Source organism: Halichoeres trimaculatus, unplaced genomic scaffold (genome assembly GCF_033239565.1).
Source record: "Halichoeres trimaculatus isolate MK-OKI-2021-1 unplaced genomic scaffold, fHalTri1.1 fHalTri1_scaffold_5, whole genome shotgun sequence".
NCBI classification, from domain to species: Eukaryota; Metazoa; Chordata; class Actinopteri; order Labriformes; family Labridae; genus Halichoeres; species Halichoeres trimaculatus.
The window spans coordinates 5,753,529-5,771,588 of NW_027437183.1; the positions used below are offsets into that span (position 1 = coordinate 5,753,529).

Here is an 18,060-nt window from a genome sequence, read left to right on the forward strand (position 1 = left end):
GAGAAGAACTACACTTTCAGCAGGATGCACAGTGCTCCCACAGTGTTCCCACAGTGTTCCCACTGTGGGACAGAATCACATGGGTGGTTTTATTTCACCTAACAAAAACAGAGCAAGGAGAGCAGAAAACAACAAGAGTGGAATGAGTGGTTTCTTTGTGCTTCTTCTCTTGTTTGTGGTTTTTGGTTTGATGTTTTTGGCCATGGCCCAAAATCTGCAGTAACAACAGTGAGATGAATATGAATCAAGATAAACAAACATCCGTGTGTTTGAGGTGCTCTAATACACACAGTGGTGGCACACTGGATTGGTGAAAGTGGAATTTGGTAAATAAATCAGCCTGCCATGGAGTTTCTATGCTTTGGCAAGGATTTAAAGAGAATTTACATATTTTTTAACTTTTATTTTAGGGCAAAAGTCTCTATCCTTGCATTGATGGTGCTTGCTAACGCTTACTAAACAGCTTATATGGGTCGATCGCAACGGTAAATCAGTGGCCACCAGGTGGCACTCACAGTTATAAGTTTACGCCTGACATTTTGTAGTTTTGTTGTTTCTTTTCAGTGTTTCGTTTTCCCCTTTTTTTTATCCGTATTGAGAGATCTAATAGTTCAGCCTGTCTCAGACCTGGATCAGACTAGTTATGCTATAGGCATAAACTGTCTATTCCATTTGGGGTCCACAACCAGACACTCTTTGTGGTGTATTTTTCATCCATTATTTTAAAAATGTGAACAAAATTGAAGTTAAATTAAATGTGAGGAACATCGATAACAACGGTATTAGTGGAGGCAGATTATTTAAGAAACACAGCAATATTTGCAAATGAAAAAATAATTTTCTACCAACCAGCTACCTTCAATATCTTAGTCATTTTTTTTTCCCAAAGTAGAGGTCGCTGGTCTCCAACACCACTATTTCTGGTTTACCTGACACACCAAGCTCCCTTCTCTCCATCTATAAATTATTATTATATTAATACGTATAACCCACTTTGTAGCTTCCAAATTCTTCCTTCTCTTTCCTATCACAGCATCTAACAATGCCCATCTTCACCTCATCTTGTAGGTCCTGTCTCATAGGTGATTGCTGATGTTCATGTAAATTTCTAGGGACCTCTGAGATCAGAATTCTGCATATAATACATTAATATTATCATAAAAAAACTTCTTAAATCTTATTAAGTGTTGTCATATTTTAAGTCAAAATTGTCTCGATATACTTGATATGAGCAATATTCAATGGGTCGGTCCAAGAAAGGTCTTGTTTGAATTTATTTAAAGATAAAATGAGGTCTTAATTGCTTGTAACAAGTAAAAAAAAAATTACCAATAGAAGAAGAGAAATTTGCTTAAAACTAGAATAAGTATTAATAAGTCTTAATACAAGTAACTTTTCTCTTGTTCCATTGGAAGTTTTTTTAATCTTGTTACAAGAAACCCAGACCTGAATTTTGTCTTTAGATAACTTAAAACAAGACATTTTTCTGGACTGGACAGGTGAATGTGGCTCATATTAAGTCTAAAAAGACATTTTCTACTGAAAATAACTTGTTAAGACTTCTTTTTTTCCAGTGTAGCAATCAATCTAGTTTCTTCAAACATCTTAGAACAGGGTTTCTAAAACTCCAACAAACCCCCTGCCATGTGAATACACTAACAAGCCAATCCAGAAACAGACAAAAACAAAAAGGCCACAAATGCTTAATTAAGCAAATTGGTAGAAAATTAGAGTACCTATGTGCACACATTTCTGAGTTTACTAATCTTATCTGCTTCCACTGATACCCTCGTTATCCTGGTTTATTCACCAAGGGGGTCTTCCACAACGAAATGTGAGAAATAGACCAAACAGTCTTAACAGTTTCTGTTTGCACCTCAAACTACGGTGGCCGGTGTGTGTCAAATGACTTGCAAAAGCCACAGCACAACGGAAATACAGCCACAACAGGAGTTAAAAGAGGTTAGTTATCCCAACTGACACAGAAGAGTTGCGAAAATAAGTGCATAATTGTCTTTTAATAGTTTTGATGTTGGGAGCCATTTAGTGGCCCCACTATCAATGTTTTGAGACCCCTTGACCACTGATCTTGACTTCTAGCATGCCATAAAGTGGGATATCATCATATACCGTATACCGTATCGATCGATTCTTTATCAAAATCATACTTTATACGTCTGCACAGACAAAATAGTTATACAATACATGGAGATTTTTTGTTTGTCGATATCAAAACCAGGATTCTTTGTCAAAAAATTGATTTATATTTCTTTCTGGCTCACATGATGTGCATTTTATATGAAAACATGGCTCATCATTTAACTTTTTCACATGGTCTGGTGTTAAAAAAGAAAACTAAAAATCGTAAACATCAAAGAATTGCAATTTAAATCAAATCAGCACCTGAAAAATCGTAACAGAATAGAATCATAAGAATAGCATATCGTGCCAGCCTTAGCTGATATTGTCATGGTTTTCCAAACTGAATGACCCTTGTTGGCTAATCTGTGGCAGAACTTCTATTCCTCCTTAATTTCTCCATCTTTCTCCAAAAAGACCAAACATGAAAACTTGCCCTCATCCATCCAGCCCTCTCGACTCAAAGCAGCGAGAGGCTGACAGCTTTTCAGACGGCTCTCCTGCTCTGAGCTTGGTGGTCGATGGGCTGTAGTGGACGGACACTTTGCCAGTGGAGATGCCAGCTTGTGCTGAATGCCCAGCCATGAGCTGGGTGCCTGCCTGGGTGCCCCCCAGTCCACTGGCAAGAAGGCGGCACGTAGTAATGAGGATCTGGAGACTGGCTCCGACCACACACACACACAAACATAAAAAGTGCAAAGACAAAGCCACCAGCTGAATGATAACGTGCTCCAGAATATGATAAAGAATCTGATTTAAAAGGGAACAAAGCAGCCTCTGTGCTTCAACCTGTTAGAGTTTAAAAACTAAACTAAACTAAACTCAGCCATTACCATAAAAATCTCAAAGTGTTGTTGTGTTCACGCTCCTGTTAATGAAAACGTGTCGCTCTCCTGTGAGACAAAAAGGTGTGACATGACTTCTTCCATGAATTCTGACAGATTTTAATGAAGCATATGTTTTCTGACTCAAATGTGGGGGAAAAAGGTTTCAGCCAATCCGTGCTTTGTCTCCCTGACTGTTTGAAACTCTTGTTAGAGGAGCAGAAGGTTAATTAAATTTGCGAAATACTTTAATTGGAAAGAAGAGCAGGTTAATAATGAATTCAGGAGGCACGCTGTGGAAAGCAGGAAAGTTTCAAAGACTTTCTGTGATTCAGTTCTGAAATAACAAAGAAATAAAAAAAAAAAAAAGTAGTTTAGGAGGTAAGAAACATTGGCTTTTTTTTTCACTGTGGAAGAATGGCGGCTTCAGTTGAGAATGAACGTTTCAGCTGGATTGAGAGTCTGAGGTTAGCTGCCTTTATTCTGAAGACAATTTCAATCATGTGGTTTTTCTAAGCAACATCACAAATAGTTCTCAAAGGCCATCTTCAGATTTCTGTAAAAATAAGAAAAACTACTACAGAATTCAATTTCTAACGTCTATTCTCTTTCTCATATTTTTCTCCTCTTTTTGATCTTCATGTTGCTGCCGCTCCAGAAAAAAAAGTCAGTAGTATCACGTTATAATGTGAAAAGTTTTGCGTTGAAACATGATTACTGTATTGTAAACTTAAAGTATTGATTCAATTTAATTGAGGTCAATGCATGGGTTTACTGTAGATGATATCATGATGCGTACACTAAAACAGATTTTGAGATGCATGGGGCTCTACAGAAGAAGAGACTTGTGTGTTGTAAAGATGCTTCACCATTTGCGTTTGGGGGCATTTGTTAAATCACAATCGTCAGTGTTTAGAAATAAGATCAAGTACACACTGCAAAAAAATGGAAATCTTATCAGGTGTTTTGTCTTATTTTCTGTAGAAAATGTACTTTTAGACATAAAACATGCCAAACTCACCTGCCCAGTCCAGAAAAAAAATGTCCTGTTTCAAGTTGTTTAAAGACAAAAAGAGAAAAAATGAGGTCTGAATTGCTTAAAACAAGTAAAAGAAAAAATCTGCCAATGGAACAGGAGAAAATTTACTTATATTAAGACATTATTCCAGTTTCAAGCACATTTTCTTGTAAATTTTTCTTGTCACTTCGTATCACTATGCACCTTCATATCATCACCTTATTTAAACAGTGGCCTAAGTCATATTTCAAGTTTTTGGGAAAAAAAAACTAAAAAACTTTACCAAATACAGAGCATATGATACTAATCATTTCAATCAAAAGGGCCTTCACAGTAGATGACTCTTGAAATGCAGAGAACATGGTGTGTTAATCATGTAACATTAAAGAATAAAGTGACTCAGGTCAACTTTAAACCTGGCTTAAACTGCCCTTTCATTCTATAGTGCAAACTCAGAACTGAATTATCCTGAGTTAAATTAAACAAATGTCAAGTAAATCAAGTTGGTCAGGAGGCAGTCCCTTTCCTCACTTCTCCAGGTCTTCTTTGCTGGGTTTTTATTGAACTTAACCCATTTCCAACATCCAGTTTTGACAACTTTTTAAAACCTGACCATTAACTGTCCTTTAATTCCATAAAACAAACTCAAAACTAAATTAACTCCAAGCTAAATTGAACAAATGTCAGGTCAATCAGACGCTGAGTAGGCATACTCATACATCTTCTACCAAGAAGCAAAAACATTTCTTTAATTTAAAACTTTGAGGGGGATTATTAGCTTGTGCTCATTTATGTTTGGTTACAGAAATAAGTGGGTTAGCCAGGAATAGGTAGCTAGCTAGAAGTAGCTGAATTTGTAAACTTTGTAAACTTTGTAAACTATAACTTGTGAAACTTTGACTTAATTACTACACAACATTGTACCCTAGCCTTTGTGTCAGTAAACCTAATCACTCACCAGTAGATTCAAGAATCATGTTCACAGCTTTTTTTTGCACTTAAGTTTCTGTTTCTTCTTGAAGCAGCAGCATCATAAAAGCTTGTTTAGTTGCCCAAGTCACACACTTGATCCTAAATAATCCCAATTTTTGACTTAAGCTGGCTTAAGTCACATTCTTGACATAGGCCATTTTCCTATAGGGCATAAAGAGTATGATCCTTTTAGCGAAAGATTTAAACAATTTTACCAGAGATGACCAGCATAATCAAGAGATGATTTAAGCCAAAAACTCATTTTTGTTAAAAAGACAACTTTGGTCATTGTTTTAATAGGGTGAGGATATGATTTTCTATTTGATCAAGGATAGAAAGGACTTGTAATGTGACTTGATTTCTCTTTTCCTGAATTGGACATTGCAACAATCCGTTGGTAGATGAGACATGTATTTACTCAAAGTCTTCAGGGCCACAGGTAAAAAACACATCTAAAAAACTGACAGGGTCCTTCAACAGGAGCATATGAGTTTCCTCCTTCACTGCTGCTCCCTCCCTGCTCCACTGTGTGGTGCTTTAGCGCTACCTCTGAATCCGCTCTACAGTGTGTCAGCTGTTCCTCTCTTACAGCCCGATGATGTCACTAGAGACGTTTTGCCAAAAACCTGTCCATCACAAACAGAGCGCTGCAAACACACACAATATGCCTGCATGGTACAAGCAGATGTCCAGTCTCTATGGCAACTCACATCTGAGATTTTAGGCTTAATTATAATTTGCCTGATAGAAAAACATGATGATGTGAACTTGAAGTCATATCTACCTCCTGATCCCTGCAGAATAGTTGGTCTCCTGGCTCTTTGTACTTTTCTAAGTAAAGGCTGAAGAGTCAATTAGTGCGCGGGTCATTAGAAACACTGTATTATTAGACGCAAACAGACGCAGCTCAGGGAACAGCGGTTTTTCAAAGTGCCCTTAAAGGCCGCAGCAATTAGAAGCTGAGTCTGACAAGGGGTTTGGAGCTATTTAAGAGTTGTATTTGTTCTATAAACAAACACTCCTCAGGTACATCACATCTATTACTGAGAGGAGTCAAGAGGTCTGAAGGGACATGGAGTAATAGTGATCACACCGTCAAGAGACCACGTTTACATTTACACAGACGAGACGTATCAGGAGAGGCTGGCTCTTCGATATCAAAAGAAAAAGATCAGTAGAACAAACCTAGCATGAAAGAAAATTAAATGTCTACTTTCAGACTGACACTGTCGTATTTCAGCATGTGATGGTGACCAGGGGCGGTCCTGGCTACTTTTGTGCCCTGGGTGAACCATCCCCCCTCTTGGAACCTAGACTCTAAAAACCAGTCCGCGAGCTGACCAATGTATAAAAAAATAAAAAAACATACACTCACCGGATACTTTGTTAGGCACACCTGTCCAACTGCTGGTCAACACAAATTTCTAATCAGCCAATCACATGGCAGCAACTCAATGCATTTGGGCATGTAGACATGGTCAAGACGATCTGCTGCAGTTCAAACTGAGCATCAAAATGGGGAAGAAAGGTGATTTAAGGGACTTTGAACGTGGCATGGTTGTTGGTGCCGGAGGGGCTGGTCTGAGTATTTCAGAAACTGCTGATCTACTGGGATTTTAACCCACAACCATCTCTAGGGTTTACAGAGAATGGTCACAAAAAGAGAAAATATCCAGTGAGCAGCGGTTCTGTGGGACAAAATGCCTTGTTGATGCCAGAGGTCAGAGGAGAATGGACAGACTGGTTGGAGCTGATAGAAAGGCAACAGTAACTCAAATAACCACTGGTTACAACCGAGGTCTGCAGAAGAGCATCTCTGAACACACAACACGTCCAACCTTGAGGCAGATGGGCTACAGCAGCAGAAGACCACACCGGGTGACCCTCCTGTCAGCTAAGAACAGGAAACTGAGGCTACAATTCACACAGCAACACCAAAACTGGACAATAGAAGATTGGAAAAACGTTGCCTGGTCTGATGAGTCTGGATTTCTGCTCCACATTCAGATGGTAGGGTCAGAATTTGGCCTCAACAACATGAAAGCATGGATCCATCCTGCCTTGTATCAACGGTTCAGGCAGCTGCTGCTGGTGTAATGGTGTGGGGGATATTTTCTTGGCACACTTTGGGCCCCTTAGTACCAACTGAGCATGGTTTAAAGTCCACAGCCTACCTGAGTATTGTTGCTGACCATGTCCATCCCTTTATGAGCACAGTGTACCCATCTTCTGATGGTTACTTCCAGCAGGATAACACTCCATGTCATAAAGCTGGAATCATCTCAGACTGCTTTCTTCAACATGACAATGAGTTCCCTGTACTCAAATGTCCTCCACAGTCCCCAGATCTCAATCCAATTGAGCACCTATGGGATGTGGTGGAACGGGAGATTCTCATCATGGATGTTCAGACGACAAATCTGCAGCAACTGTGTGATGCTATCATGTCAATATAGACCAAACTCAGGTAGTAGCAAGTTGTATATATATAAATATATGTCTATATACATTTTTTTTTTTTCTTTTTTTTTAATCCAAAAGTTAACATGAATAGTGAGAAATTCCTCATCACACAAAAAATAACATTAATAAATAGAATACACTATGGAAACACTAATCTAAATTGCAAAAATTCTTAACCCCCCTAACATGAATGAATAAGATAAAATAAATAACAAATACTATTTTATACATGGATTAGCTTGGATAATTTGAATAATTAAATCCAGGGTCAAACCTATGCTTTGAAAATCCCTGAAGAAGGTGAAGGTAGCTATGAAGCTGTGCTTGGCCACATGAAAGTACAGGTATGAAGTGAAATGTAAAACCTGACTTTGCTTGCCTTTTTTGATACAAAATCATCAATTAGATCATCATATGAAATTTATTGTGCAATTGTGTTATTAATGCTGATGGTAGCGAGTCCAGAGAGACGCTGGTGTGACAAGTTGAAGTAATGATAGAGGCGCCCCAGCACCCACTCCACCTGGAAATGAGTTAGTGCGGAACACTCTTTTTCTTTTTTTTTTTCTTCTTGTGGGCGCTTGTGTGTCCTCAGATAGACTGCCCACGTTGCCCATAGCAAAAAACCATCTCTGAAGGTGGCCCAAAGCCAGAACCTCTGTCCTCTCCATCATCATCATCATCCCTCCATTTCATCAAACCACATTATTAACCCTTTTTTTCATTACGAGCCTGTTTGAGAGCACATGTGACCTTGTTTCCTCATGTGGGAGCTTTTCATTTTTAATTACTAATGTCAGGGTAACATTTTTTATGACTACATCTAAAATCAGGACACAAAAGAGGCCTTGAAACCGCTCCATCAGTCCCATTAACATGCAAATTCAAGATCGCTGTTCTTTTTTCATACACAGGCTTGTTTTTCTCCGAGTGGACAGTGATGACATGGATTTGTGGAAGGTAGCATAACATGAACTTTAAACACAGCTGCTTTTTTAAGATTCTTGTTCAAATGATCAGCTCACTGTGTTTTGATTTTCTGTCAGGGTTTACCTTATGATCTTAAAAGCACCATGAGGGCGATCTGTTTGGCTGTGATCATAGTGACATCTGCAATCAAAAGTGGCTTTTTCTGTTTCAGTGCAGAACTCACCTTGTTCCCTCCATCATGCATGGCCCACCCTGAGCGCTTCACTCCAAATGCAACCTGAGAGTCTGAGGCGTCCAGGCAGGTAACAGGATGACCGTAGACTGAGTGAAGCATCTGTGGTTCCTCCTCCCAGGGGTCCAACAGGTACACGGTCTCTCCTGCTGACAGCACAGCCAGCGGGCGCTGCTGCCCCCTGCCTGGCACCAAAACCAGACCCTCTACCTGCAATGGGAGCCAGGTTACAGATGATGTTAACAGCAAGGAATTATGGGTTTCAGCCTCAGTTTCACGTGAAATAAACCCAGAACTTTGACTCACAGACTTGGGCAGCTGAGTCTGGCAGAGCGTCCTCCAGTAGCCTGGATCATCAGCGCGGTCCAGCCGAACATCAGGCCCAGCGGCTGAGCACAGGACGGGGCTGTCAGGGCTCAGAGCCAGAGCCTGGATGCACCCCGGAGTCTGGTAGTGGTGGATCGGCTCTCCTCCTGTCTCTGTGCTCCACAGGTCCACACAACCTGTAACCAGAGTCACTCAGCTCTTTCCAAAAGCAATAATTTAACATTTAAATGTCAGAATTTCCCTATGAAAAGCACCCACCGTCTTCATAAGCAGCAGCAGCCACTGTGCCGTTGACCTGGACGTGTCTGACATGTGGTCTGGGTTCAGAGTTCGCTGACAGGCTGTTTGTCTTCAGGTAAGAGGCTGTTGAGTCCCAGTGCAGCGTGTCCCACAGCCTCACATCTCCAGACGTGTACCTGGAGTCCAAACAAGCCCAAAAAATCAAGGTATAGATGTGATGTATTTAATATTTGTTGATATTAAAAAGGCACATGAAAGTGATGTCTGCAGAGCCGCGTGTTCTCCATCGCACTCAGTGAACTTTGTCTTTTCGAGAATACCTGACGTCACCTTCTCACCACTGAATCATTCCCCCTCTCACACCTTTCTGACTTGCTGTTATTTTGTTTTCCTGAGTCTTTGTTGCATGATCTTTCCAGGATTACAGGGGTGTTGTTTGGGCGGAACAAGGCGGAACATGTCGCATCAAACGCTCCAAGTTTACATAATTTGTACACAGTTTTAAAAACTGAAACATTTCTCTACTTTGCAAATCCAAGTATTCATAAATGCAACAGATTCCTTTAGACTTTATTTTCAGATTCACAGAAATACCTGAAATAAACTTCCAGCAACTGATGTGACAATCTTTCTGCATCTGAAGAGAAGATGTTATGTCCTGAATGAATTCTGGAGATTATTTGTTTCTCTGACCAAATATATGCAATTAAGCATCACATTAAACAACAAATGCTGTGATTTCACAGAAAAGTAAAGCTGAGAGCCTGTAAGCACACCTGTTACATGCCTAAAACTGCTAACTAAGGGTTTTTTGATCATTGATTTGAGTCATTTAGAAACATTTTCTAAGTTTTACCGTAAAAAAAAGTAGAAAAAAAACTTTTTGTACCTTTTATTCATTGGAGAACATGCCATGAGGATATTATTTGGGCCTTTGGAAAACTTTTTTGTATCTTTCTACAATCTATGACTCCTCCATGACTCGTTAAAATGGACTGAGGAATAAAAGATAAAGGATAAAGACTCTGTTTCCCATGAGCACCATCAACCACTCTCATCAAGAGAGAGTTGCACTGCAAAAAGCTGAAATATTATGAAGTGTTTTAGCTTATTTTAAGTAAAAAATGTCTCGTTATACTCAATATGAGCCATGTTCACCTTATCAGTCAAGAAAAATGTCTTGTTTCAAGTTGTTTAAAGAAAAAAATAGGTCTGAATTGCTTCTAACAAGTAAAACAAAAATCTGCAAATGGAACAAGAAAAGTTTGCTGGAAAATTTGCTTGAAACTTAAATAATGTCTTAATATGAGTAACTTTTCTCTTGTTCCAAGAAATTCAGAGCTCATTTTTGTCTTAAAATAACTTGAAATAAGAAACTTTTCTGGGCTGTTCTGGTGAATGTGGCTAATACTGAGTCTAATAACACAATTTTGACTTAAAAAAAAAAGACAAAAAAACACTTCATAAGATTTCAGTTTTTTGCTGTGTATCACCTGAGATCTTCAGCTTCTTATCCCATGCTTATAAAGAGACACAGATAAACTAGCAGTCAGCAGAAAGAGGCCGAACGTGCATTTGCCCGAAACACTCAAGATGTCACAGCAGAAGTTGCTGCAATACTGTTGAGCTGTCTTTTAACAGTAGCAAGAGCTCTTCACTCATTCAGCTTAAATAAATCTAAAAATAAAAAAATGATAATAAAAAAAATCCCTATGTAGAATTATATGTCCATAACGTACCACAATTAATCACTGCAACAATATTTTTCAACCTTCAACAACATTCAATGTCCAGCGCTTAATATTCACTAACAGCTGTGTCTTAGACCTTCTGACTCATTCTACCCCTGAGGACAAAGAGGAGAAGGCTCAGATTAAGGGCCTAAGTGTTCCCTGAACACATGAGTCTTCAGAAATCTCTTTAAGTAGAAATGAACTCTGAGTTAGGTAATTCATTCCACCATTTGGGTAAGGCAGAGGAGAAGAGTCTGGCTAGAGATTTGGAGCCGCACTGGGCTGGGAGCATCAGGCGTCTTTCACAAGCAGAGCGTAGAGGACCAGAAGGAGTGTAGACCTGGATGAGGGACCCCAGGTAGGAAAGAGCCATTCTTGTTAATGTTTTGTAAGCCAGAAGAAGAGCTTTAAATTTGATTGGAGCTGCCACTGGAAGCCAGTGAAGAGAGATTAACAGCTGGGTGACATGTGCTGTTTTGGACCAACTAAAGACCGCTAAGCAAAAACAAAAAGCAGTATTAAAGAACAGAATTTGTTCTGGTGGTCTAGTTTGCTTTACAGCTCATAAAGAGGCATGGTTGTTTGTTTTAGCCTGTTTCATGAGCAGCGAAAAACTTCTTATGTGGGCTTTAAATGAAAGCTCATAATGCTTTTTTTAAATTTTACGAATGTTTGGGGATTCAGACATCTTTCTTTTTCCATCACAAACTCAGAGGAACTTCTGCTATTTTCTATAAGTTCAAAGCTCTACCAACCGATCGTTAAGTACCAACACAGCCCTCCCCCTTCTGCTCCGTTCACTCCTCGCCCAAGTCAAGGAGCTCTCACTGTGGGAGACGACAAACTGCCAATGTTCCCACCTCCACAGATACCATCATGTCTGAGCAAGTCCCCGCCTCGCAGCCAGAGTGTGTGACACAATGACAGCAAGTGCGACAGAGGGTGTACATGTGAGCCCCCGCTCGAGTGTCTGTGGGTTTGGCAGGAAACACACAAACGGAAAATACACTTCGGATTAATTGGTGCGTCTCATCAGCAGGATGAAAACGCTGAATCCGCTCCAGATAAATCAGTCAAAACTTTCAGAGGAAACTTTCTGCTACAGTCTTGAAGCGAGCCCTGACAGATTTGGCCTTTTAGGTCTCTGTGTGACCCCCAGACTGTTTTGGGTTAATGAGGCAACATCTCCTCGGGTCCTTCTACAGTGGGGAAAATAAGTATTGAACGCATCAACTTCTTTCTCACCACATCTATTTCCAAAGATGCAATTCAAACGAAATTTCTACCAGACATTGGTATTAACTCAAATAATCCACACATGAAAAGAAATCACAATGTTCAGGTCCATAAATAATGATTATGTGAGATTAAGTGTGATAACACAGGAAAAAAGTATTGAACACACTAACTGAGACTCATCAGACTCAGACTAATACTTAGAAGAGAAGCATTTGTTTGCAATGACAGCTTCCAGATGCTTCTTGTATGTTTTAACTAATCGCCTGCACTGCTCAGGTGTGATTTTGGCCCATTCCTCTACACACGTCTCATCTTCATCATCCTGGTGGATGGCAGCAGATTCAGATCAAGAATTTCCCCATACATGGCTCCATTCATTGCTCCGTCAGTTATATGAAGTTTGCCAACACCATGAGATGAGAAACAACCCCATGCCATGATGCTTCCACCTCCAAACTTCACTGTTGGTGTAGTGTTTTTTTGGTGATGTGCAGTGACATTTCTCCTCCAAACATGGTCTGTAGTATGACAGCCCAAAAGTTCAGTTTCGGTCTCATCTGACCAGACAACATTCTCCCAGTATTCTACAGGCTTGTCAAGATGCTGTTTAGCAAACTTCAAACCAGCTTCAACATGCCTTTTCTTGAGGAGTGGAGTCTTAAGGGCTGAGCGTCCACAGAGGCCATGGCGGTAGAGTGCATTGCCTATTGTTTTCTCTGTAACAATTGTACCTGCTGCCTCCAAGTCTTTCTGGAGCACTTTCAGGGTGGTCCTTGGCTCGTTGAGTACTCTTCTGACTATCTTTTTGACTCCCTGGTCAGATATCTTGCAAGGAGCTCCTGTGCATGGCCTGTTGATGGAAAGATGGTGCTTCTTCCACTTGTGAATAATGGCCCCAACGGTGCTGACTGGAATATTCAGGTGCTTTGATATAAGTCTGTAATCAGTTCCATTCTGATGCTGAGCAACAATCAGGTTGCGAATATCTTCAGAGAGCTCTTTGCCTTTACCCATCATGAGGTGTGTGGTATTTAACTGCTTGGTGAAAAAACAACCTTTTTTTATAGGACCATCAATTTGCTCTAGCCCAGCTGATGTTGGTTTGCACTAATTGGAAGTTCAAGTAATAATTACTGACAGATTTCAGGTGGTATGGTGCATTTCCTTGCCAAAGTATACAGCCTTTCCATGGTGTGTTCAATACTTTATTCCTGTGTTATCATCCTTAATTCCCAAAATTGTGATTTATTTTCATGTGTGGATTATTTGAGTTAATACTAATGTCTGGTAGAAATTTGGTTTGAATTGCAGCTTTGGAAATAAATGTAATGAGAAAAAGTTGACGCGTTCAATACTTATTTTCCCTATTGTGAATACCAAATCTCATTCCAGCGCTCTTCTAACAAGATTTCCAGGTCGCAATTGCATCACTTTCTGATTACTTTTTATGACTATTGATCCTCTCCTTGTTTAAGAATTAAGGGACTTTCACTTTCCTTAACGACCCTTTGAGCACCGATAATGGGAAAACTATTGATGCTGTTAAATTGTTAATAGCACTGCTTCAAAACAAGAATACAGGAGTAAGCTTAAAAACTGTCCGACACTTTTTTTCCCCATCTGGACTCTTTCATCTTTACTCCTCTGACATCTGCCGACATGAAAAGATAAAAACAGACTGTTTTTTTCCAGTGAGACACAGCAGGACTGAGGGGAATCTAATCACATCTCCCCCACGAGACCAAACAAGCTCCTGTGGTTCATCACAATCCATCAGTGTCTCACTTACTTAACAGCAGGTTTGGCTCAGTGAGGCTGTGATTCACACACTCATGCACATCTGCCAGCAGTGAAGACATCAGGCGGAGTAAACAGACACAACAATGCACTAAAATGTCCTCATCAGTGACATGAAATATAAGATCTGAATACAGATTTAGCTAAATTTCATCACTGCTGGCTCACAGAGGGTAATAATTCAGAATAAAGCGGTCACTTACTTACACTGGGAAATTCTGACATCCAAACTGTTGCCAGAAAGTGTTGTTTCATTTGTATACCTTCTGTTTCTGTCCTTTTCCACAGTCAATGTAAAGATAAGTCTGTGATTGTGTTCAGAAATGTTTAGGGATGGGAACCTTTTACATCTGAAATAATTTGGTACAGATACCCGCTACCTGGCAATCGGTGTTGGTACTAAATAGTACAAATTTTCGGTTCTTCTGCATGTGGTTATAAAAATTAATTTGTTTAATACTAAAATCTCAAAAATTTTCAATTTTACACATTTACATTTATTTATAATTTATTATTAGTAATAATAATAATTTATTTATTTATTACACATTGTTGCTAGGCACCGCCCAGTTGGTTGTGGCTGCCTGTTGCAGGAACTCTCTCTTCCATGTCCATTTCTTGGGATTTTTTCACCTTTTTCACATCTTTATATTTGGAGTGGGTCATTACTTTGTATGGTTCATTTGTTGGTCATGGACACCAAACTGGTTTTGTCTTCAGTGATATTTTTACTATTTTTGTTCCTATGTTTGTCTGGAGATCCTACATGTAACCATGGCTGCATTGTTTACATGTGAAATCAGCTGTTAGCAGCCTTTAGCATGTCAATGCTAACTGGTGCAAGGCCTGATGTTTCCCACAAGGTTAAGAAAAGGAGGTGAGGACGATGTGCTAGTTCTTAGTTGTGAGCTAAGAAGTGAACACATGGACCTGTCTTTCCATCATTAATGGGAACGTATGATCTATCTCTAATAATATGGGCAAGCTAGCAATACTAACCCAGCAACAGAGGGAATACCAGAAGGCAGTGTAGCATCATGCTATTCACAGACATGGCTAACAGAGGTAACACCAGGCATCAACGCCACATTGGAAGAGCTTCACCTGCCGATGGTAAAACAGAACGCAGCAAACTCTGATACAGTGTATTTTCTTGTAGCCTTTCTTTTCGAACAAGCATTTACTTTTTCAGTGATTTGAGCTCCAGGTGTCCCTTCATTGGTTCCCAACCCAACTCAACTTTATTTTTATGGCATCTTTCAAAATAACGAAAGAATTAAAAATACAACCAAAATTAAAAGTAAGAAAAATAAATTAAGTAAATAAAATGAATAGAATTTGGTAAAATTTAGAATAAACTCAATACAAATTTGGACACAGTCATCATATGGCTTCCAATTGAAAGCTAGATTTGACCTCCAAGGTCCATTTAGATCCAACAACACAAGCCACCCCTCCTCTATCCCATAAGCTCTGGTCTTCCATGACCCTGTAAATTTTCCGTCCTGCAGACCAGGAAAACCTTACAAGAAGTGCAAGTTTTGGAGTGACCCAGTCACCTCTCCATCACAGGTCTTTGTCAAGACCGCATCATCTCCAATCTTTCAGCTTATAACACATCAACTTCAGGGTAAAGTGTTCACTTTCTGACTTAAAAACATCCCACCTATATCCACTTCAGCCTGTCAGTGGCTGTAATGTTTATACTGCATATAGAAAAGAGCTTCATGCTCACTTCTGTAACTCACCCAGCCAGTACAAAGTTGTCACAGGAGCTGACATCACAGAGAACCTTCCCCAGCTCGAACTGCAGCTGGCTGATGGATCCCACTCGATTCTGCACAGAGAATATGACTCTACTGTAATACGGGCCCATGCTCAATACAAATACACTTTCAAACAGCTGCTGTAACATTTTATGTAACGTAACATTTCATGCGAAATAAGTTCAAATCAAAAAGAAAAATAAAGATTTGGAGGAATATCCACAAAAATAATCCAGGTCAGGTGTTGTACTTTGGAAAACAGATTTCTCAGAGCCCTAGACTCACCTTCCAGTTGGAGCACACAGTTTTGGCTGAGTTCCTGCAGTCTCGCAGCGTGCTCTTCCAGCAGGGGGAGTCAGACACACTGGCATCCTGGTGAAAACCCTCCTTTTTGCATATCTTGTACCACAGGACGCTGTCCTCTGCAAGGGCTCTCCATACCCGGCTCACCTGCGAAGAGATTGGACAGCGTTACTGTGGATTGAGTCAGCATACATTAGCAGCTTGCATCACTTGATTTATGTTTGCTTAATGAGCCCGGCTGACTGCCAGACGGACACATGCGCTGTGTGCTGCTGTCCTGCTGGACAAAATGTAATTTAGTGATCTAAAGCCATTTAGGTCACATGAGGTAATAAAGCTTGCCTCAGCAGTTTGTGGAGGTAATGTAATTGCGGAGCTCAAACCAAGAGGTGTAAAAGCTTGTGAAAAACATGAAAAGCAAAACAAAAAATCCATGAGACAACATCTCATTACCTTTAACTAAGTTTTCAACAATACATTATTTCTGATGACATCATACCAACCTCGTTCAGAAAAAAAGACCCATAACCAAACCTACTGATACACACACCTTTACTGTGATGCATTTACATCCAGGCAGAGAGTGTACAGTGGCCACAAAAGTTACAATGAGCCAAAATGTTAAAGAATACTGAAAGATTTTCCTATTCATGTAGACTGCTTGTATTTCAGGCTTGCAATTTTTTGATAAGAATAACCAAAAGTAGTATGTGTCACCAGTTTCTAGAGCCTGGTCCACCAGTAAAACAAAGCTCCAAAGGGTTAACGCTTGGTCAGGAGACAGAGTCCTGATGGATAGTGCCAAAAAAGATTTAACTATGTCATACAAAATAATTAACATTAATCACAATCTAGAGAAACAGAAGAATAATATTAATGTAAAATGACTCTGGGAAACTGAATACTACGATTAAGAAAATTGGGACAATTTAGTATAATAAATATATGAGTTATATCTTATTTAACTGAAGAGTGGTTTTCCTCCTTGTCTTCCTGATTTATAAACTGACAAAGGAGGTAAAATTAAAATAATATGAATATATTTATAAAAAAAAAAAAAAAAAAAAAAAAAACAACCTGTGGCTTCTACTTTGGTTTGTATTTTAGATTTTTATTTTGTACCCATGTTGTCATTTTATCTGTGATGCTAAGCTGTTCATTGAGGAAGGTTTTACAGCTGCAGCAGCTCACCTGTGCACACCTGCCGAGCTCAGTACAGTCCAAATATTGGAATATCTTCAATGCCAACTCATACGGCAGCTCAACATCAAAAAATGGAATGTCATTGACTTCATTCTGCAACAGAGAAAAGGAGACTTACATTCATTATCTCATTCTAGCCTCCAACCATGTACATCATCATCATCAACTTCCTCTCACCAGATCCTGAATGAGTTGCTCCACCAGCTCCTTGTCCTCCTTGATTTTACTCCTTTGCTGCTGATGCTGCAGGGATGATCTGTAAACATCAGTCACTTCATCATATTGTCTCTTTCTCCTGCTTCTCTCCTCCTGGATCCTGTCCAGGAGAGGACTGGTCCTTCCATCCAACAAACTGCGAGCGATTGAGACATATTCAGGCTGATCCTCGGATTTTGCAGCATCTGTTCCTCTTCCCTCTTCATCCTTTTCTGGCTTTGAAGGACCAGAAGGATGGCTGTGGTTTTCTAAATCTTCAAAATATCTGTTTTGTAAGTCTCCTTTGCTTGACTGACCATGGGAAGAGGAGCAATTGAGTGGCTGCTTCTCATTTTTACTCGACAACTCTTGTTTCCAACGTTTCCTGAACGCAGCAAGCTCGTCGTCGGACATATTTAACACGCATTATAAATAAAATACAACGGAAAAACTTAAAATTGATAAAGGTAACGTATTTTGAAGTATTCCACAAAACCTGGTGGACACCATAGCTCTACGCCGAATCAAAACAAAAAACGCGTCCTTCTTTGTAAACATTCCGATGAGGGACAACGTACTCCCTTGCATTAGTTCCGTCAGTTTTTAATTCCGCAGCTTTATTATAGGCGCAACTTTAAAAAATAATGTCTTGGCCATTTCTTTCAATTCTCTTTATATA

The 18,060-nt window shown here is 39.7% G+C and overlaps 1 protein-coding gene across 1 annotated transcript in view; it reads right to left on the reverse strand.

Moving 5' to 3' along the window:
* Positions 1-17,948, reverse strand: part of fbxw8 (F-box and WD repeat domain containing 8) — a 30,489-nt gene extending 12,541 nt beyond the window's left edge. Inside the window, exons 1-7 of the mRNA XM_074669601.1 lie at positions 17,364-17,948; positions 17,175-17,279; positions 15,966-16,130; positions 15,663-15,751; positions 9,164-9,321; positions 8,885-9,081; positions 8,570-8,788 (exon numbers count right to left, since the gene is read on the reverse strand). Of these exons, the coding sequence (XP_074525702.1) occupies positions 8,570-8,788; positions 8,885-9,081; positions 9,164-9,321; positions 15,663-15,751; positions 15,966-16,130; positions 17,175-17,279; positions 17,364-17,795 (1,365 nt within the window). The 5' untranslated portion in view covers positions 17,796-17,948. The remainder of the gene's footprint in view (positions 1-8,569; positions 8,789-8,884; positions 9,082-9,163; positions 9,322-15,662; positions 15,752-15,965; positions 16,131-17,174; positions 17,280-17,363) is intronic.
* Positions 17,949-18,060: the final 112 nt, after the last annotated feature.